The 23,427-nt window shown below is 30.8% G+C and overlaps 1 protein-coding gene across 7 annotated transcripts in view; it reads left to right on the plus strand.

Moving 5' to 3' along the window:
- Positions 1-23,427, plus strand: part of LOC125070144 (dual 3',5'-cyclic-AMP and -GMP phosphodiesterase 11) — a 230,927-nt gene that overhangs the window by 161,007 nt on the left and 46,493 nt on the right. For all 7 annotated transcript variants that reach the window (XM_047679862.1, XM_047679861.1, XM_047679857.1 and 4 more), the window contains one exon: positions 22,058-22,208. In XM_047679862.1, coding sequence (XP_047535818.1) covers positions 22,058-22,208 — 151 coding nt within the window. The remainder of the gene's footprint in view (positions 1-22,057; positions 22,209-23,427) is intronic.

Below are 23,427 nucleotides of genomic sequence, written 5' to 3' on the forward strand. Positions count from 1 at the left end.
TACATCAATTAGTATTTATCCCTTACTAGTGTACTAAGGGATAATACTGACATTTCTTTAATTATTACTTATTTAGTTATAATTATATATTGCCAATTACTGTATATATATATATATATATAGTGCCAATAATGGATGCAATAGCTTAGGGATTCAATAAATCCTGCGACTTCCATATTGCTAGACAGCCCGTATGTATACAGTTGAACTAATTAACCGTCAATATCTGTCTGTCAAACCACATTACAAAACAACTTGATGGATTGAAATGAAATTCGAAACAACGATAGCATGTATGGCCGTCGCATAATATGACATCTGGGATAAATTTATTTTGGAATTGACTTCTACCATTATCCCCGACAGCAAATCGAATTAAAACTTTGTAAACAAAAAAATTATAAAAAATTTAAAAACGTGCTTCCCCATATCGATTAGTAGAAGTGCTTTCGTATCGTCCCTTTATAAGTACACTTTGTCAATTAATCGTAAAGCTGTCCTTCCATGGATCGAGAAAAGCCAGCAATTAAATCAGATGTTTTTATTTTTGTTTTAAATTTCAGTTTATTTATTAATTACGTACAATTAATTATTACTTGCATAGAATATATGGAATATTTAAGCGTACTATTTTCGACAATCTTGTGTAGAATAATTTACAGTGTTTATACTTTTAATTTCATCAATTTTAAGTGGCAAATAAAAATTTACAATTTTAATCTATGCGTATCAAAAATGCAAGTAAGGTTTTTATTATTTAGCAGCCAGTGAGATCCCGCTTTAGGTACAAGGGATTTTTTTCCTACGTTCTGCTTTATTATTAGGTACGGTACATTTTGTATGTTGAGATTTTTTTATGCATATGTTTACCCTTATTTAACCCTCTAGTAAAGGTTTTATAGCGGTAAAGGACTTTGACCTGTTCATTCGCAAATCTTACTCTGAATTATATTTAAGGTTTAATAAAATATATCTAAAAATGTAGGCGTGTTTTTAACCCACTTCTAAATAAGTAAAGATTTTTTTTGACCCCTAATGTTTGTATGCTTCGCGATTATTTTTATTATTTTATATACCTACTTATGATATAGCCTGTTCTAGTTACTACTAAAGAAGAAATTATTTAGTAACTGAATATTCTATATAGTTTATATAGTAGTTACATTCTTTAATGTTTGATAAAATCTGTTTATAATACAAATTGTAAATGAGTGTCTCGATTTCTAAACTCATACGTAAGTATAAAAATAAAATATTATCATAGCGTTATTTTAAATCACGATTTTACTCTTTTGAATAAAGGAAGCGTAAAATAAAATTACAGTAAAGAAAAGAATGAAAAAAAAATCCACAGTATAACAGCCTCATAGAATCTCGCCTGGCGGTGGAAATTGGATGAATATTAATTAGACCTAGCCAATAAAAAAGAAAGAGTCTACAGACGTCCGAATCGAAATGAGAATTTGCACTTGACTGCAAGCCTTGGCTTGTAATCTGAATTTATTGCGTCCTATATAGGGTTACCATTTGATTTAAATAAAATTGTTTAATTTTACTTTAATTGTCGTCTAGAATTAATTATATTTATGTCCAACATTTAAGTAATAATACAGCGTCACCGTCTTAAAAACTTAAATGGATTGTTTTCGATGGTTGCACTTCTCTTTATATCTGCTAGAAAATATTACGCTAAATGATAGAGTAGACTTACAATCAACCAGGCTAGGTTACGTAACGTCAGTACGTAACCTAGCCTGTACGTTACTGTCATTGACTTTTGTTGGTGGTGATGACCTTGCGCTAAGCGCTGATGTTATTGATGGATGCGTTTATTACCAACCAAATTTCACTTAATCCCTCTTCGTAGTCATTTGAAAATAGGTGGGTATATATTACTTTTCCAAAACTACACCGCATTTATTAATAATATTACATATAAACAAGATACACGATTCGATATAATTCAACATCCTATAGGCTGTGAAACGTAATAATTTATTTGAAATAAACAAAACTCGTTCACAACAGTGTACTATCTGAACACAACATTGAATTATGAATTAATACACAAACCGTATTCAAGAATACCAATGAATAAAATTACATAGTAATTTATTATAACCACGAGCTCATTGAACATACCCTTAATAAATGGACACCCGGAGTTAGAACTAGTTTACAGTCGCTCTATAGATGCATTAGGTGCCCTAGGTGTGTTCTATAGGTGATTTCATTTCCTTCACGTCGCCTCATTGTCGGTGTACATTATGAGATTTCCCCTAGACATTGAACGGTGCATGTTTTGATTTTATTATTTCTACTTTTTTTTTTTTTTTTATTTATTATATAAAATTTTTAAAATTATATTAAATTTCACACCGGCTGAATATTTTAACTTTGTTTCTAAGGGACAATAGTTGCGCAAATATTGTAATATTTGCACTACGAATATAAAAAGCAATATCGAACTTTAGAGCGTGGATATTAATTTAGAGCAGTTGTCAAATAATTTTTTTGTTTATTGTGTAATCATACTGTCTTTATCAACAACTTGTAATTCGGTGTAATTCGTTCTCGATTAGAAATATAAAGATTTTGATCCCTTCAAATAAGATGCGTTTCCGTTTTATTGTACGTATATTTTTACGTCGTTGGTTTACTTTTAAGGTGAACTGAATTTAAGGTTGGACCTTACTTATAAAAAATATATCTAAAAGTAATATCAGGCGTAAATATTACAAGTGAAAATGGACGTGTAATGTAATTGAAATTTAATAAGCCACAAAAATAAATGAATGATTTCCCAATGAATTTGTGTCAATGTGTGTTTATTAGACTACAAGAAACAAAACAAGATCTGGTTTTAGATTCCGACCTGAATTTTAAATTAGACTAAAACATAGGCAAATATCTGACTACTGTATAAACAAACCCACATTATAATTACGAAAACAAACTAACTTTAAACAGACAATTTAGTGTATGTATTTAAAATAAAGCAAAAAGGTTTTTGTATATTTTTCATTTAAAATATCACATGTGCTTTAAGTTTAATTTGAATTTTATGAATTATTTTTAATTATTAATCAATTATTATTAATTGTTGCCAACAATGTTGTTTATTAGAATCTATCATAACAACTAATACTTAAATTATTGTTTTCATACCTTTTTATATTTTATCTACATCATAAGATAAAATTCCCTTAAATATTAAATATAAACAGATTTTATCAAAGTGCCTAATTTGTGTTCTCTTCTTGAGTTTTGCCATAAAGGAAAACATCTTGAGGAAACCTGCATATTTATCAAGAACGCCTGAGCTGTATATATACTAACTCACTGTTACAATCAACGTTGCTAAGCTCTAAGCCCATATCCTTAATAATAAAAGGGCTTTTTGAGTACAAACAGGCTGTGACATTACATACATTTGAAATATAGTGTGTACATAATACGATACAAGTAGCCTCGTAAACCTTCCACGAAATATTTACAGATTTTTCTCCGCTCTGCCATTTTTTTTCCATTTCATCTTGCTCAAAATATCTCTTTGAAGTATCTTTTCAGTGCCTATTTTTAGAGCGTATTCGAACTCTTCCGCGCCTTTAACAAAAGAATATCTATGATGTCGGTGTCACGTAAAAAAATTTAATGTTTATTATAAAAAAAAAAGCATTGGAATCGATTTTTAAATTGCTTCTTATTTTAAATAAATGGTATATAAGCGTTCCGTAACTGTAGAGTCTGTTTGTATACTCGATTTTTTTGTCGAATTTCGTCATAAATATTCGTTTTATAACTCGGTGATATCAGCTTTACCATTTTTGAATTTTTTTGTCTGTATGTCTGTCTGTATGTCCCACTATAATTCAAGAACGGTTGAACCGATCTTTGTACAAAATGGTATAAAGTAAGAACATTTGATTGCTCAAATGATAGGCTATATATATCCATACTTATACTACTATATAAATCTGTACAGTCTTAGAATTTTGTCATAAATATTAGTTTATGATAATAATTATATAATAATTATATAATAATTATTATAAATAACGAATTTCAAATAAATTTTAAAACGCTCAGTGAAGCGGCCGGGTTATAGCTAGTTTTATATAAAACTTGACGTGTTTTAATAAAAAATATATCTTGGTTATATATTATTAGAGAACCAAAAATTGTAATATCATTTAATATTTATGTTGTAAATAAAATATAGTTATCTGTTTTATATCGGTATATTTGTCATTTCCAAACTTCAAGTGAAACATAAATAGTTATCTTAACACAGCAAATCGATCGAAATAAAAAGTTACGTCATATCCTATGGAGGAGAAAAAAATCCCCTTGTGGCGGTCCGTGAATCGTTTTAGTGGACCTTTTACGTTATTAGACCGTGACAAAAGAGAAAAATCGAAAGTCCAGTAGACTCGTCCAATGCCCTACATCCGCCGTGGCTCACACACTTTATGATCTAGCGGTGGCGTATGTCTGTCACATTTCTTTTCATGGTTGCTCCGAGCATTCAAGTATAAAGTAAACGAGCTTGCCGAGATTTTTTGTCAACCATTCAGCTATCGTATGAAGGATAAGGATAAGGATTCATTTGTCTAATGGAAGTTAAACTTGAATCTAATATTTGGAGTTAAATTAACCGAATATTTACTTGATTTCATATAGAATTACAAATATAAGTAGGTGAAATGTACTTTGTGCGATTTTCAATAATTATAATTTAAGCCTTATATTTAGTGTTAGAAGCTTGAAATCATAATTTCAAATACAGTATTTTATTATGTATTTAGAGAATTAGGTACCTAGTTTACTTTGCTACTCGCAATATTTATGTGAGAGCAATAAGATATTTGAATCAAATGTCTGTTTTTAACATTATTCAGAAGACGATCGAATAAAGTAGTTATCTTAACACGTATTCCTATTATGACACGTCCTTGCTTTACGGTTTCATGATATGTGGACCATACATGGATGTATACATGCATAGTTTAGCATGTTTCTAAATAATAATATAAATGTGAGAGAATGTTTGTATGGAAGTTAGTTAGTACGAAAACTCTCTTGTGAATTTTGATATAAGAGTCGAGTAATTGAACATGTGCGCCATCTAACTCATACCGGTCTTGTCGTTTTATCTATCTATTGGATTGTGACTGTAAGGAAATAAACAGTGCACTTGTGTCAATGCACACATTTTTTATTGTAAAAATGGCCGCCGCAGGCGAAATCGGTCTTCATTATCAAATATACGTAACCAGCACGCTTTGCTAAACGTAATTTAAGTAAGTAAAATTAATTTCATTTAAATCCTTCCAGCGATGCCTTATTTTGGGCAATGTGACTCACGTACGAAAAATTCACATTTGTAATTTTAATAACGTACTTGTATATGTAGATTGAGCCCGTACAGTCCCAGAGAGATTTCACTGAAGATAGCGAATTAACACGGCTAATTTTTTATGCGATTGTTTAAATTATTCACCCCGAGTGTGACAGTGATGGGCAATATCGTGAGGATTCTTCGCTCGGCACTGAAACAGCGTGCTGGAATTAACTCTAACCATTAAAAAATACCATTTTTAGGTTGCGGTCTTCTTCGACTGAGGCGTGTTATGTATTCAGTTCAAGAACATGTGATGTATTATTTTTGGGCGACTTCATAAAATGCGAAGCAATAACTCCGTCACATATTATTATGTTGGTTAAATTATTTGTTTGTTCGTAAGGGGCTTTTTCTGAAATAATGCCATTGAACGCCACATGAAGATCTATTGATGGGTTTCAGAGACAGACATAGGAACTCTTTAATAAATGCCAGGGAAATTACCGCGATTGTTGCTATTGCATGTCGGTTGTTCATAGAAAAAACTTTTATCGACTAAAATGTTGCAAAATTAAACCCTGCACTGCGGATGTACAAGAAATCATAGATTCTCGGTTGTGTTTCGACGTTTTTTTTTTTCGTTATTCTTTTCTTCCCCACATTTTATTGATGATCTTTGGCCGTAATCCAAGTTACTTAACTAATCTATGTTTATCGTTCGGGTCGGACAAGAGGTTTCATCACCGCAATCTGTCTCCGGTTACACACTCCATTTAACCATAGCAGTGTACGATATCATGTACTAACGTGTACGATTTGTGGTTTTACATTAGAGTATTTGCCTCTGTGACCGGAGATTGTTTGTTATGTAAAGTACTTTTGTGCGCTACATATTTTGTTGTGACTTAAAGAGTACCTACCCAACGACTTTAATGTACGATATATAACTTTATTTCGTATTTGGAAATCGCTTTGTAACAGATTTTTTTGTACTTCCAAGTAAATGCGTTTTGAATAACAAAAGGGTTATTTAGTCATTGGTATTAGTAAAGAGTAAGCTTATTTAAATGTTTCACCGTTGAGCCTAGGGCCTATTTTCCTCTTTAGAAGATACCCCATATTTCTTATATCGATATTGCCTTAGATCTAAGGAAATTTAAGCAAAAAACACAACGAGTTTTTATTTTACTTTTTATTTGAACACATACCACCTGTTGTTAAGATCCACGTTTCATCCACTCGGCCATTACGGTTCTAACGAAAATTATAGTATTAATATCCATAAGATAGAATTCTATTTTATTATATAAGCTTAAATTGCATAATATGCGGACTATTTTCAATGCTGAGCCCACAAACTCAATGGTCCGAAAGTTTTTATTGAAATTCATGTGTTTGAATTCATCTTGCTAGTTGCGACTTGGCAACTTTCAAACTAACAGCTGCACCAAAAAATATAAGATAAAATTTTCACTTTCAAATTCTAAAACTAATTGATAAAGAGCTGATTACGATTGTATGATTTATTTATAAGTCTATACTTCTAAGGAGGAGACGTTTTTTTTCTGTAAATGAGGCATTGAAAAATCTACCAAACCCAATATACATATAACTTACACAGGATGAAGCGCGTTTCGAAGAAGGTTTCAGTATATTATATTATTAGATAAGTATTTTATTCCGTCTTAAAGTTGACAATTGACGTGAAAAATATAAATTTAATTTTCTCGTAAAAATAAAATCTAATTGTAATTACTAATAAATTAAAGTATACTTTTAAATACGTATTAATATGAAGGAGTCATATTAATTTATATTCGAAAAGTTGAAAGCGCTTTGATAAAGCCTATAAATTAAAAAGTAGGGACATTTCAATATAGATTGCTTTTAATTTAGGCCTCTTCACAGATATATCATAACGTTTTGGAATCGGACATTTATTTTGGTTCAAAATTTTATTTGCCTTCTATAAATATACATATATCAATTACTGTTCGTTAGGCGTCAATTTAAATAATATTTTTAATCTGTGCCCTTGTTTGTCTTGTCTATGATATTTAAAAGACTTCTGTAACAAATTTCATTATAAACCGTCTACCGTTCGAGCGTGATTCATAAACAAACATCCGAACACACAAACTTTATTAATAAGATGTTGTGTAAAGAAAATTGATAAATCTTGATATTTTGTCAAACTTTTATTTTACATTAGCTGTGCCCGCGACTTCGTGCGCGTTTCAATTTAAGAAATGAGTTATTGTTGTAGCCTAAGTTACTCCTAATTACATCAGCTAACTGCCAATGAAGGTCCCGTCAAAATCGGCCCAACCGTTCCAGTGATTAAGCGGAACAAACAGACAGATATAGAAAAAAAATATATTTTGGTATATGTATCGCGTATACATATATACATATGCATTCAGTAAAAAGCGGTTATTTTATTATTACAAACAAACACTCCAATTTTATTATATGTATAGATTTTATTAAAGGAATAGCAGAGGCAAATATATTTCGTTACAAATAATTAAATGATATTGTATTTATAACTACATAATACGTATAAACTAATATAATTAACCGTCCTCAGTGCGATATAACCACTGACGAGAAGATGATTTTCGTTATAATAAACAGTTAACAGACACGATCTCTGGAATACGGTGTCGCAAATGTCTTAGACATCTACAAGGTCGGATAGTACAAATAAAGGGCACTTCGCTGACCTAATATTTGGGAAGGATTATTTCGTGTATTATTTTTGTTGGACCATATTTTTTTTTTACAAATATATATATATTTTATGGACACCTAGTCCGTGCCGACTTATTGGATTTTATATATGTATTTTTATAAAATAAATATCATACATACGTCACGTGAAATAATACGATAAATAATAAAACGTTTCGTTGAGGACCAGTGACATACAATATTAATGATATACATTTGAATATTAAAATTATATAATTAATTGTAGTTATAAACTTTATATAATATATTAAATGCATTTCGAATGGATTCATTTAATAGTTTTATGACAAAGTTTTCCGTTGCATTATAGTATGTAAGCATAGAAATATTTTCATTCATTCATTCAATGACGTCAGCCAGATCACAATGAGGCGTGCCAGGCATATCGCCTCGTGTTCACTGCTCAGTGTTGTGCCTCTAGGGTATTACGCCTCGCGTATCAATTTCACAACAATTAATACAAATTACGCCTCTTAAATACGTCAGCCAGTTTTATATTTTCGACGTCGAACGAATTTCAACTGTCAAGTAAATTATATTAAATTTTCAGTGAACATTTGATTTGATTTCAAAATAAATTCTTAATATATATGCCATTTATGAAATCTTCGTACAATAAACGCATTATTTAAAAATGTTCTAAATCATCGTAGAATAACAAATTATTGTTTACGTAGAAAATTCACCGCTATTTTAAGCTTATAACTAATAATCACTAAAAACTATTTTCAGGGCTTTTCGAAATTTTCTCGGTATTTGATAAAATGGTTTGTTTTGCTTCTGTTAATAGAGTTTGCTTTAGGTATTATTGCTTCATTTAATTCCTATTCTTCAGTCTATTAAAATAAATTTACTGACGGGAATACTTACAGGTACCTATTTGTGACAAAAACATTGCGTATTCATATTGTTTTACATTTATCTCTAACCATTTAAATAATGTAAAAACCGAAGCTACTCTCAAGGTACAAGGTACGTCCATACTCTATTTTAATATAGTTGTGCCTACTATATATATAGCAATATATCTTTTAAGAAAGCTATTTTGAAAAAAGAATACTTTCAGTTCAAAGATTAGCTATCGTAAGGACGTGTTACACAGAGAGCATTTCGTTTCATACTACGTAATGATATTCATACGCGTGTGTTTTCCAAATCAAATGAATCGTACCACGTTGTCGTATCAAGCGGGTGAGTCATTGAATATAAGCGTAGATAAACAAGTCGCATCCTTGGCTTCGTTTACTGGCATTATTATTAGTCTAAGCACAGCACCAGTTGGTATTGTATTTTGTTTACAAACATTAGATGATCGATTTTTTTAATCGATTACATTTAGTTTTCGATAGGATTTTTAGATTAAATAACCCTTGAATGTAAAACAAGGCTGTTGTTTACTGGTATTAAAACCAGTTCGGAGTTGAAGTTCAAGAACGTCACTAACTCTATCACAATTTGTTTTGAATAATTTCTTGCAATAGGTTTATTTTATCAATTAAAAGATCGATTTAAAATTAATTGTGTGTGTCGTCGATATTATTTTTATCGATTTGACTTTTTGAATGTTATGTTTACAGGCGTGATTTATTGTTTATTGTATTTGCTTGTTAATATTGAAAGTCTAAGCGTTAAGGAGTATGATATAATCAGATATTGTTTTTTATTTATACATATTTTCAATAATAAAAACTAAACGGTATCTTTTGAATACATAGATTGTAACTACTTATAGCCGAGATGGCCCAGTGGTTAGAACGCGTGCATCTTAACCGATGATTTCGGGTTCAAACCCAGGCAGGCACCACTGAATTTTCATGTGCTTAATTTGTGTTTATAATTCATCTCGTGCTCGGCGGTGAAGGAAAACATCGTAATTCTGCCACATGTGTATTCCGCCAACCCGCATTGGAGCAGCGTGGTGGAATATGCTCCAAACCTTCTCCTCAAAGGGAGAGGAGGCCTTTAGCCCAGCAGTGGGAAAATTTACAGGCTGCTAATGCTAAAAAAAAATAAACTACTTATAGAGGTAATAGATGGACTCAATTAAGGTTACGTTAATTAGGTTACGATTTTAGTTTCTATAATGTAATGCACACTCATCATGGCATTTATTGCATATGATGTCAATAAATTGAGTCTCTAATTTCGTTATAAAATAGTAAAACAAAGATAATAGTTAAAATAAGATTAGGTCAAGAAAATGTGATATTTCGTTGTTACGAATTATCTGTTTAGGATTTTTAAATATAACTGACAATTACTGGTAATTAATCTTAGTTACATTTTGGATGAACGTTTACAAGTAACGTATCTACACTTGTATATTAGGATTTTTTTTATTGTAGTTCCTTATTGTAATACCTCATTTTCGGAGATGTTTTGAGTACATAACATTAATGTTAAGTAGCACTGCTTCATGTTTTCACTCACTTTAAATTGAGACTATTGACAAGACAAGCCTCATTTACGTTTTCTTGTGAAATGTTTACTTAAATTTTTGGCTTCTAATTAACGACTGTTTTAATGTAGCTAGGTAATAAAGAATTAGAGTAATGTACATCCCTAGCTCCAGCATCCCGCCTTTATATTATTATTCACAGTTAGCGCACTGCACCAGTTGCGACTTTGTAATTATTGTTTACGGATCATTAACATTACAATCGCCTTTTTATTAATCCGTTCGAAAATAGCTGAGAAAAGAATTAAGTGTAACTTTTTTAATTTAAAATAAATACGAGATGGCATTTCACGTAAACATATTTCTCCTTATAATAAGTATATGCGTACAATGTCGCCGTTGTACTTTTAGCAATTAAATTTTCATATTTCATACTATCCTTAAACCAACACAAGTTAATTTGTGTTAATTTTGTATTAACTTCATTACTTTGCGAAAAAATCTTTATCTTTCAGATAAAGATTATTTCTTATATATTTATATATATATATATATGTGTATAATCACTTAACCACATAATAGTAGCGTGGTTATATAAAGTCCAAGCCTTGTTTTTAGGAGGAGGAAATGGGTGAAAGTAAAAAATTATATTTATAGATAAAGATTTTTAATAAAATAATATAAGGTACGTATTTAAATAAATTAATTATTCAGTATGAAACTTAATATGGTGTTTAAGTTTCTAATATTTAATATTACATTTAAAAATATACATTTGTATAGCGTGATGTTTTAAGTCCACATATTAATTCCTAAAGGTATACAGTAAAGAGGACGTGGGACAGTCACGTTGCAATGATAATTAATAAAAGGCAAGGTGGTCACTCACATCAGTCACCGCCAGCGGCTGATCAGCCTCCCACTTCACAACACTCCGAACCCAACAATGTTGCAGCTGCATTTGATTTGGGTATTAGTTAAAATACATTTAAATTATTTTATATTTAATTATTTAAATCTTAGATATCGTTTTTATTTAAAAATATATTACAAGATAGAATAAACATATAGAAAATAGATACAATAATTCGCTATCTCACTGTTCAAAAATGTACGCGTTGCGCAATTAAGTTTCGTCATTAGTCATTATAGTAAGTAGGTATTTAGATGTATTCTATATTATAAAAAAATATTTAATACATAACATAATTATTTTTGCCATGGTCCGTAACTTTTATTTCTTTTGTGTTTTTTTTTTTTTTAATTTTTATTTATTTTAATTAAGGCTAGGCTAACACCTACTTTTTTTAAGCTTGCTCAAATTTATAAAAAAATAAATCGACTTATCGATTATATTTTAAATTATATATTGACAATACTAATGTATGTAAATAGATTTATGATATAGGATTTCATTTCTTTATAGTATACAATAAAATGTATTCATTCATTTATTCAATGACGTCAGCCTTACTTTATTCCGCTTGGCAAATCTCTCCTCCCCGTTAAGGAGGTAGATTTGGAGCTTAATCCGCAAGATATACATGACTCAGAATTACTTCCCGTATGCGAGTTTCTCGCGATGTTTTCTTTCACCGTCGAGTGCAAGATGAATTGCAAACATAAATTTAGAATTTCAAATAATCCCTGGTTTTTCCTCAAATATAAATCAGCAAACTTCTTTAAAAATATACGTTCGAAATCTTCTCTAGATAGCATAGAATAAAGACGCATCCCGGCGTCTGTACGATTAGATATTTTAAATTACTCTGCGGATTCTAATGCGAATTTCATCGTGTGATTGAATAGGAAGGTTTATATATGTATATATAATAAATCCATGTTATAGTAGAGAAAAGAAAATATCAACTTTCCTAGCCGGAAACCAACTAGATTTTTTCTTTTTATGTTTTTCAAAATCTAAAATTTGTGTATAGAACTTCATTATAACCCAACTTCGTACGGTTTAAATAAAATATCACCTTATAAATGAATCCTGGAATACGATTGCTACGCCTACTGAAAGCAATCTAATCGTGAGAAAAAGATACGTGAATGTTTAGATGCTACCCCATCTCGTTATAACTACCCTCCACGTCAAATTATTATCGACTTACATTAGCATGAGTGAGTGGCTCTCGTGCATACAAGATCTTTGATGTCTCACGAACATGACGACGACGAAAAAATACAAATTAGTCTAGTCAAGTTTATTTTATTAAAAAAATATTAATCCAACGCAAAGTGTTGCGCCTTCGTGAGTGAATAGATCTATATTCTAAAGAGTGGTATTTTTTTTAAAGCAGGCGGATGAGCAGATGGGCCACCAGATGGTAAGTGGTCACCACCATAGGCAATGGCGCTCTACAAACCTTTGCGTTTCAATTAACCATTTCTTATATCGCCAATACGCTGCCAAATTTGGGAACTAAGATGTTATGAGTTACCTTGGCTCAATCAAGCTTCTAACCGAAACACAAAAATACTGGGTACTGCTATTTGGCGGTAGAATATTTGGTGGTATCTACCCGACGGGCTGGCCCGTAGCCCTACCACGAAGTGATACATATTAGTCACTTCTATTAGGTCCATTATCTATAGGCGAATATTACCGATCATTTTTTGTTTGTGCATGCCATGACGAAGAAGACAGACAATCTTTACGTCTGCTTTTGACGATTTATATTAAAATTATAAAAAAATCAGTAAGAATATAGATGAGACCAAATCAATGAGACGATGAGCAGATAAATGAAAATGTATTTAAGTTTAGATAAGGGAATATGCTATTTAAATACTGACATGAACTGAATGGTTTTATGTAGCCGGATTTTTTAACTATCTTATGACACGATTGAAACATTAATTTTATTAATTTCTATTTCTGAGTCCATGACAGACATTATAAGCTATTTAATCGTTAATCTATTTTTAGGTTCATAAAAATCGTTGTATCGATTTCGTATAAATCAAACGTTTATATCGCTAGATTATTATATAGAAATTAATATTAATGACCCAATATAAATAATCAGATACAGTTATCTTTATCTTAATATCTATCTGGATATATTGATTATTATCTACGTCTATCAAGTTACAATGCTGTATCGATATTTACAGTTGAATATTTTATCAAATTAATGATGTTAGATTTACTGAAACGAATATCGTATAATATTTCTCTCATTCACTAAGTCAAGTAATTGATCGAGCGTTTCCAATGGTCTCTCTCCACGCTTAAGGTCACGGACGAATGTAATGGAGGCTGTGGTGGGGACGGAAATCACGTCTAAATAGAAAAGTCTTGCGTTGAAGTTAAGAGAAAGAAAAATAACTTAATTGAAAATAATATTTCGAAAGCCGAAGTTTATGTTTATATTAAAACTGTCAAATTATTATCAGATTGAATGGTAACATTTTTCGCTTTTTTATATTAAAATTGTTATAAGTACACGTAAGCAGTACATGAATATATCCGTAGCACTCACACATATGTTAATACAGCTAACCATAGTCGTGTAAATCCTTATTTGGTCATGCTAAATTAACATTGTCGTATTAAAACGCTTGAATTACCAATGACCCAATTAAATAAATATAGAAATAAAAACGATAGCATGTAATTGACCGATTTAAACCCGAGAAAATACTAAATATTCACTGAATTGCAGAATGCTAAATAAATACTGGTTTTTGATAAACTATTCTAGTCTAAGCTTGAAAATGGATGCTCATTTAAGCGAGGGTTATAAATTGATCGTCATTATTCTCCCGATAATACCAAGCTCCTACAGAGCTGCCGCAAAACGCCACAAATCTTACGACAGAATACAGCCATCCCTAACAAGATTCGAGCCATCGACGTCTTTATTATGATTTTAACATATCCCTCGGAGCGATAATTTAGGAAAGAAATTGTTCTACTTTGAATGTGAATTAACTTAGCGACTTGCGAAGCTTGATTTGGCAATTCGGAAACATTGGTTATTCGAGTAAAATCTGTGATATAAAATATTTTGAGTAAAATAATAAGAAAATAACATTCATTTTAATATTTTCGATTGCCTCACAGGAGTAGTGGCTAGATTGTAATTCGACAGAACTCGGAGTCCTAGTTTTAAGCCATGGATTTTTTCCTATCGTATTGGATTGCCATCCCACCGGATTATGAGAAGTTTATCATCATCGCCACATTGGATATAAAGACAAATAAAAACAAGGAGTCAGTAGTAATAAAATCAGAAGACAACTCTAATTTTGGAGACGTCGCGCTTCGAAATCGTAATTTATTCGAGTAGCATTTCAGTGAGATCTTCGTTTTATACCGAAATGTAAACTTATACCTAACCGTATCTTCCAGGTCTGCAGCACTTTCAAATCTCTTGCTAAGATGATTACTTTTTTATTATTCATTGTAAAACGTAGACGAACAAATGGTTCCTAATGCGAAGTGGGTTTCTTTGCATTATAAAGAAGAAAATCCCTCTATTATTCCATAGAATAAAAATAATGAATTTTACTGTCTATATAACATATATAGACAGTAAAATTCATAATTTTTTTTAAAAGTTGGAAAAAGTAACAAATCGATTTGATGGTAAGTAGTCACCACCGATTGCCTTGCATTACTTTATTTACCCTTCAAATCGAAAACAAATGCAAGTAGCAGGATACATGTCAATACCCCCGACCCAGGCGGGCTTGCACAAAGCCCTACTCGTATCACCAAGTAGGTAGTTTTTAACGTATTTATGCCTAAAAGTGTATATTTACAAATAATAAACTGTCACTTCTGCGTATTCTCAGTTCTCATTTGAACACATATTTCTAATGGCTTTTTTATTTAATACCATATTCAAATAATCCGGGTGCTTCTAAAAGCCTCCTCTAATAGAATATATTTTGATGTTTTCATATAGATGCGACATATATTCTCATTTATTTAAGTAGTTGATGTATGACCGTGTACATAGAATACACTAAACCCTCCCTAATAAATAAAATTTGCTTGCTAAACTCCTAATGTCGCAAAATATTTCAGAGAGAATCCAAACGAAACAAAAATATTGGTTCCTTGGAGTCAGATAGTGTAAATTGATCTTTTCTGTCGTATTATTTGTATATTTATGTCATTTACAAGTTTAATTCTAAAGTTCACTACTGACAGAAGGATATATTAGCGTTTGATTGGATTAAATTTTCATTTCTCGGTTTAAGCCAATTCCCGGATATGCAATTAATCATTGTCGGTGAAGAGTATCTTCATTCTATATCATAATTATTTTTAATTGAAATAGTAAAGTTTTGATATTTATCAAAGACAAATTAGTGTTTAAATATCTATACACTTTCGTATGTTTGATGATTCTAACTATTCACTCACTAGTATTTATGGTATTGTTTGTTTGTGTATTCATCTTTGCTTTATTAATAATATATATCCATATGAGCCGAGATGGCCCAGTGGTTAGAACGCGTGCATCTAAACCGATGATTTCGGGTTCAAACCCAGGCAGGCACCACTGAAATTTCATGTGCTTAATTTGTGTTTATAATTCATCTCGTGCTCGGCGGTGAAGGAAAACATCGTGTGGAAACCTGCATGTGTCTAATTTCAACAAAATTCTGCACATGTGTATTCCGCCAACCCGCATTGGAGCAGCGTGGTGGAATATGCTCCAAACCTTCTCCTCAAATGGAGAGGAGGCCTTTATCCCAGCAGGGGGACATTTACGGGCTGCTAATGCTAAAAAAAAATTCATAAATATTACATATTTGTATCTCTGTCGTGAATTTGGATCTCGACTTTATGTAAATAAGTAAATAAAATGATTCTTATTTACTTTTATTTTTTAATCTAATTTTCATTTTAATTAAGTTTTTTTTTTAATTTATAAAGCACTAATTTATTCAATGATTTCATTCATTTCTTTCTATGTGACTATAATTAGTTATTCTAGATTAATCTTAATAACGTGTTTTTTTTAATATGACACCATATCATCCACTAGACACGAACTTTGGATGCGTTTACATTAACTATTATTATATTCATTTATTTTATAAAATGATTTCAAAACTAAAAACCTTATTGTAACAAATATAATTAATTAGTTATAGCCCGCGGCTTCACTTGCATTTTATAGTTTTTTTTTTAGTTATATAATATGTTGTAATTATTATTACCTTGTCACCATCTGATGTGGTCACGAGAAACTGTAAATGATTGGAAAAAATGCGGTTAAAACCCATTCGGGTATATATAATATACATAACCGATTAATCTTTACTTATCAGATTAGTATTAAAAATGTAATTAATTTTAATCACTTAAATCCAACCAGTTTATTATAAATATAAGTTTTATTGCGAAATTATAAATATACGTTATTTAAAATAAGAACCGGAGCGGCCTCTTTGTACGAACGTTACGATTTTTAAACATTTTTTTTTCTTAAATATTATTCCGTTCTTTGAATTGAAGAGATAACGTTTGTTGATTAGATTAAGAAATAATTAATACTTCAATAAGATTAAGAGGGTCGAAGAGTTAAAATGCAAATTTCATATTTTTTTAAACATCGATATCAGAGCCTTCTCCTTAGTTACTTAAAATAAATATATTATAAGTTTTTACACATATTTAAAAAATATGCTTATTCATTTGTTCATAAAAACGTAGAAATACATGTATTTAATACTGTTAAAGTATAATCGAAATTTCATCGCTGGAGAAATTAAACTGTTACTCTTAATTTCATTAAATAAAAATAATTTAGTAAATTAACAGGTTTGATGACCCGCTGAACAAAAGCCACTTATTGTATGTAAAGTGAATACGATGATAGATTTGTGACAAAATTTTATATAAGGTTTCTTCACAGTGTCTTTCTTCGCCTAGAATGATATGTACGCCGAAAAACGCTACCTAGCCCAGATTCGAAAGCGCAATCTTTTGTTGATTACTTACTTTTATTAAAATGACTGACTGACATACAACGCACGACCTAAACGGGTGGATCATAGGGAATCCCTTAGGTCCTAGGTGTGCACTAAGAAAGAATTATTTTAAAATTAATTCACGAAGGAGTTAAATGTGGAGTTTGAATTGAAAACTGTCATTTCTAATTTTCGAAATATGAAAATCGGTATTTTGTTTGTGTTAATAAAACAAAACTTTATGAATATTCGTCTTATTTGAAGGGGGTGAAAATATACAATAAAAGGTTCTGTGAAATTTTGTGAAAAGTAAAAATCGGTGACTAATTTTCTGTTTATTAGTAAAAGACAAACGGTAGTTCTCGCAGCCTATGTCCATTTAAAATGATACCGGTAATGACATTTTTAATTAAATGAAAGGAAAATTTAAGTCACTACATTCCCTTTCCAATTAAGAAAACTTAAAATAGGCATTTTAATAGTCCACCATCAGAATACAATTTATTACTGTGACGTCGTCAAACGTATCCCGTTCCACTGAACTATTTCAGAAATAATATAATTACTCTTGTTGCGGACCGACCAGTTGTCAACTGTTTATAACTCGGCCCAATGAATATTCAGTTATACAGTCAGTCTCGACAGATATTAGCTAACGCAAATGCTTTTTTTTTTAAAAGAGAATTTAAAAATTATTTTCTTTTGTAAAGTGTTGACTTATGACAAACTTCGTCAGTTTATATCGAGGTAACGATAAACTTCTTTTGAACCTAACTCGTTTATCAATGGGGGAAGGAAAACTATTCTCTTTAAGAGAAGTGGCCCAGAAAATCGAGAGATTTTCTTTGTACGTCTGTCTTATATGAACGTTTTATTTAGACCTATATTCTAACCGAGCCAAGCGGGGAGCTAGTATCTGAGGTTATTATCAAAATCAAGATATTCTGCAATTAGGCTATTTAAACCATCAATAAATTTAACTCATTACGTTACTCTTTTCCAAAAACCATCTGTTCGATTTCGGAACGAAGTTCTTTTTCGCGGTTTATAGTAGATTAAGCTGGCAAAAATCGTCACGTGAGGGAAAAGCGTTATTTTCCCTCCAGCCGATCTTTCCCTCTCTTACTCTTTCTCCCGTTCTTACAGACAGTTTATATAATATTATTTTAAAAAAAAATTTTTAATCACACGGGGTTTTTTTTTTAGAACAATTTTGTTAGTCGTTTAATTTTTTTCGAACGTTGTTTATTTATTTTATTGTATCTGTTATTTAATACATAATATGGGTGGGTATAGCGAAAGAAACTTCGTTTTAACCAGATGAAACTTTTTTTTTTTCACGGGCAGTCCTTTCCTTGAGAAAAATAATTTTCTTAATTTTACTTGATTTTTTCCTGAATTAAAAATACCTCGATGACTTATAGAATAATTTTAATTTTATAATCATATACGGTATATATGTATATATCCGGTATGAAAATCAACTGATGCTAACTCTGATATTTCTTATCATCTGTATAATCTTTTATCGACTAATATCCATTATTTATTATTATGCTTTTGAGATGAAATCTAATTAATTAATTATCGAAGCTATTAATATCTCGTATAAATTTACTACGGAAACGATCACCAATTCTGATTCCTTGAAAATGGATATGTTTAGTTTTCGTATTTATATATTTTCTTACTGTTTCTGTCAAATCCATCCATGTTATTGTGGATGTAAGTACATGTTGATGTTGTAAACATATTGTGACGCTTCTTATATATATGTATATATTTTAAAAAGCAGATGTGCTTATGGTACTCTAGGTCAACTCTATCCGTAGTACTTCTTACGGTACCAGTACAAACACCTCCCATCGCCAATTCCAATCTTTGGATCTAAGATTTTCATTAATTTGAAAGAAAATTGATGTCTGTGCTTAGAATAATTGATGTGTAATGAGACCCACTTGAGAGCTTAAACGATGCTCAACCACCGGATGCTGTATTGTTATCATTATAGAAATAACAGTCACAGGTAACTAAGATGATACCAATTTTTGTTTAAAAATTGTAACGCAACTGTACTTTTTCATATGCACACTCGTATATATTTAAAAAAATGTAAGTAACAACATGAGATAAAGTAATTTCTGTATTCAAGATTTTTATTTGAAAACATTGTTACGTATTATATTAAAGAAATAAATTAATAAATCATATATAGTTCATTAGATAACATAAGCGCTTGTGGAATATGTTTTATTGCATTTCGTAATGAAGAATTATTTGGATAATTTATTACGCCGCTTACAATTCGATAACATACAGATACATTGAGTTTGAATGTATGTAGATTATATACGTATAAATTATCACATGGAAATCAACGACAGACATCCGAAACATAAGATAAATAACTTCCTTTTCGCAGTGTTATTCTATAAGATCTCATTTCTTATCTGACTCGTTGTATATTAAAAACTCATTTGTGTTGGTAGGTTGTTTTGATACGTGTTCGTTTTAATTATTATACTTATTATCGCATTTTATTTCTTTTTGCATTTTAACAAGATAAAGTAAAAAAAAAAACAATTTCAAAATATACTTTTTTCTTTTTTTATGGCATTGGTTGGCGGACGAGCATATGGGCCACCTGATGGTAAATGGTCACAACCGCCCATAGACAAAGGCGCTGTAAGAAATATTAACCATTCCTTACATCACCTATGCGCCACGAACCTACGATTTGAATCAGATCTTTAGGTCTTTCTAATTTGATTATTTTTTTATTACATGCATTCTATTCGTGTTTACTGATTGACTTTTAATCGACTACTATATTACAGAAATACATACAAATAAACCCACTGGATAATGACAAGGAATGCGACCCATTGCACATAATTATAAAATTCATTTTTGTAAAACTACGGCTGCTACATTGTGCCATTTCATTGACGTACATTAGATTGCTTTATAATTATGGAAATACATTACCACGATCACCCGGAAACTGATCTATGTATGTAATTTGAGAATAATACATGTTATTTGTATGCATGAATTTGTTATTATTACGAGTATTATTAAAATTCAATCTTCGTGCAGGAAATATTAGAAAATGTTTAAATATTTAAATGATGTAAAACTAAAAAATATTTAAATATAGCAAACAGCAAGGTGCTGTATTTTTTAAATAAATAGTAGAGTCCAGCGTTTGTATATGTGCTACACTAGGCTCACGTAACCGGAACTAAATCGGAACCGAAATATCTATACACTAAAACCTTTTCTGAAACTCACTGCATCATCTGGTATAAGTATTTTATAATAATGACTTAGTGAATTATCATGACTGCCGTCTTTTTTGAAGTCGCCTAAAAATGAACAGTTTTCAAATGACAAAGTATATGATATACAACATCCATATATTGTTTTAGATACGATGAGCAAACAATCGATAGGACACATCGAAATTGGAGTACAATCAAATTCCAGCTCGGCCGGTGGAATTTCCCAATCGACGAACTAGAAGGATTCGTTTAATAAAACCCGACATCGGGAGTTAGAGGCGTGTGGTCGAACGAATCGCCGTGCAATAACCCTGTGATATAGACGATCTTTGACCGATACAGTAAATTAAAAAAAAAAACTTTTTTAAAATTCTAAAATATCGTTGTCCCAAATTTAAATTGAAATTGAAATAATGCATGAATTAGGCATTAAAATATTTATACAATCATTTATAAATCGACTTATAATAAATCTTTGTAGTCATCTCTACACAGATTATTGTTATCTCCAATAAAAAGCTAAATAGAAAATGAGAAGTCAGTTATTTAAACGGAGTTAAAAAAACCTATGTAATTAAATACTGTTGGTGTCAAATATCTTACAAGAATATCATTATACTCTTAAACGTTTTACCTAATCTGGAAATATTATAAGTATCTCACGATAAACGGTCATAAATAAGAGCAAATTAATGGATTAATTTAATGCTTAATTTAATACAAAAACCCGTTGGATTTTTCTAGTGACGTGCTTGTTTTCAAACTGCTCTGCGCGGTCTCACTTGCGTTAAACATTGTTGCTACGCTCCGGTGGGTCGTAGCGTGATGTTAGGAGTTTGTAGTCTTACTTATATCCATTCTCAAAGCCCATTTAAGGGCTGTTTAACGCAGTTCTCTTTTTAATCCTACTCTTTATCTTTATAATATTAGGATAGATTAAAATAAATGTGCACTAGATATATTATATTAAGTAGTGTTCGCTCAGTAGTCAAAATTCGACCTAACTCAGTTTCGAAAATATGAGAATAACAACAGATTTGTATTTTAATTGGCACTCTTAATTTTTCTAAAAAATTCCAATAGTATGACAATTTTTCTTTCGACTGTACCTTCTACAGAGCGTTAGAAAACTAAGAAAAAGATAAATGAAATTGTCTCAAATTATGGCTTGACCAAGGGAATGGAAATGGGGAAGATAGGAATTCGTTTTTTTATAAATAATAAGGAGACATGTTGTTTGCTACATTCTTGTTTACTGATATTTATTAATATAATATGACTTAGTATTAACAAATTATTTAATGTACTTACTAAGACTTTAACTCTTGTTGGCAGATGTCTGGTGTCGAAGTTGTTCGACGTGTGCTCGAAGTCAACGCCAGAGCAAATGGAGCAACTCGACGAGATCAGGATACCATGGGGAAGCGGCATCGTGGGCTACGTCGCGGAGAGCGGCGAACCAGTTAACATACCCGACGCGTATAAGGTATCATAGTTTTTAATCAAACTTATATTTTTCTAGCTAAACCCGATTTGTCGTTCCAGTGTATTTACAATGTAATAGCGAGCGGTTGAACGATGTACGCTATAGAAGTAGGTGTTCTGCAACGCAATCTAGAGGCAAAATGCGACAGTGTAACAAAATGTACATATATATAGATATATATATGTACATGTAGAGAACCGATATGGCCGAGTGATTAGGACTCGTGTATCTTACCCGATGATTAGAGGTTCAAACATTTTAATTTTCATGTTTTTAATTTGAGTTCGTGCCCCGGTGAAGAGAAACGTTAGGAAACCTGCGCGTGTCTGGTTTCAATCAAATTCTGCCACATGAGTCGGATACACAACGAAATTTCGAATGGTAAATACCGATACGCCGAAGTCTGCCACGGTGTATAGGGAACCTAACCGCTTTGGAGGCTGTTACTTTACTTTTTGCTTTACCTACGTATATGTGCCCATTTCCATGATCATCACTCAAAAGTTATCAGAAGTCTAAATCTCAAACGTCTTTTATAAACATCGACTTTTGTATCGACATTTTTATAAAAAAAAAATAGAAAGAAAGAAAAAAAAGCGGCAAGGAAACCAGTTGTTACTCTTTTAAAAATCATATCTTTACCGGCTTAATTTGTGTTTATAATTAATCTCAATGGTAAATTTAAACAAACACGTGTCGACGGAAACTCTGTAACTTATTTTTCTACCAAATTACAACTGAAGCTTAGTAGAAAAAGCTTAATTTTTTTTAAGATTAGTGGAAATGACGTGAGGCGATTAAGAGGCTATTGCTTGACATAATTAATACGATCTTGGGATATTAGCAGAATCGATGTGATTATTTATATCGCTAACTGATCTTATAAACATGAATAGGCTTATAAGATATTCCATAAATTCAGCATTTAAATGTAGATGAGAATACCACTTAGTAGATAAGTATCTTAAACCTTTAAAAAAGAAAAAACGAAACACAAAAATTTTGCGATAAATTTAAAGTTTGATTTGAAATAGAGCAGAAAAAAATAATCCCAATAAAGATTATTATATATTTCTGTCCTGTAAAGATAAGGATTTTTTTTACGTATAATTTAATGAATGAATTAAATTAAAAAAAATAACTTCGCTTATACTATTAAAATTATCAATTTTTATTTACATTTAATTTTTTTTTTTACCCAATAATGCTGTTTGTTTAA

The sequence above is a fragment of the Vanessa atalanta genome, chromosome 16 (genome assembly GCF_905147765.1).
Source record: "Vanessa atalanta chromosome 16, ilVanAtal1.2, whole genome shotgun sequence".
NCBI classification, from domain to species: Eukaryota; Metazoa; Arthropoda; class Insecta; order Lepidoptera; family Nymphalidae; genus Vanessa; species Vanessa atalanta.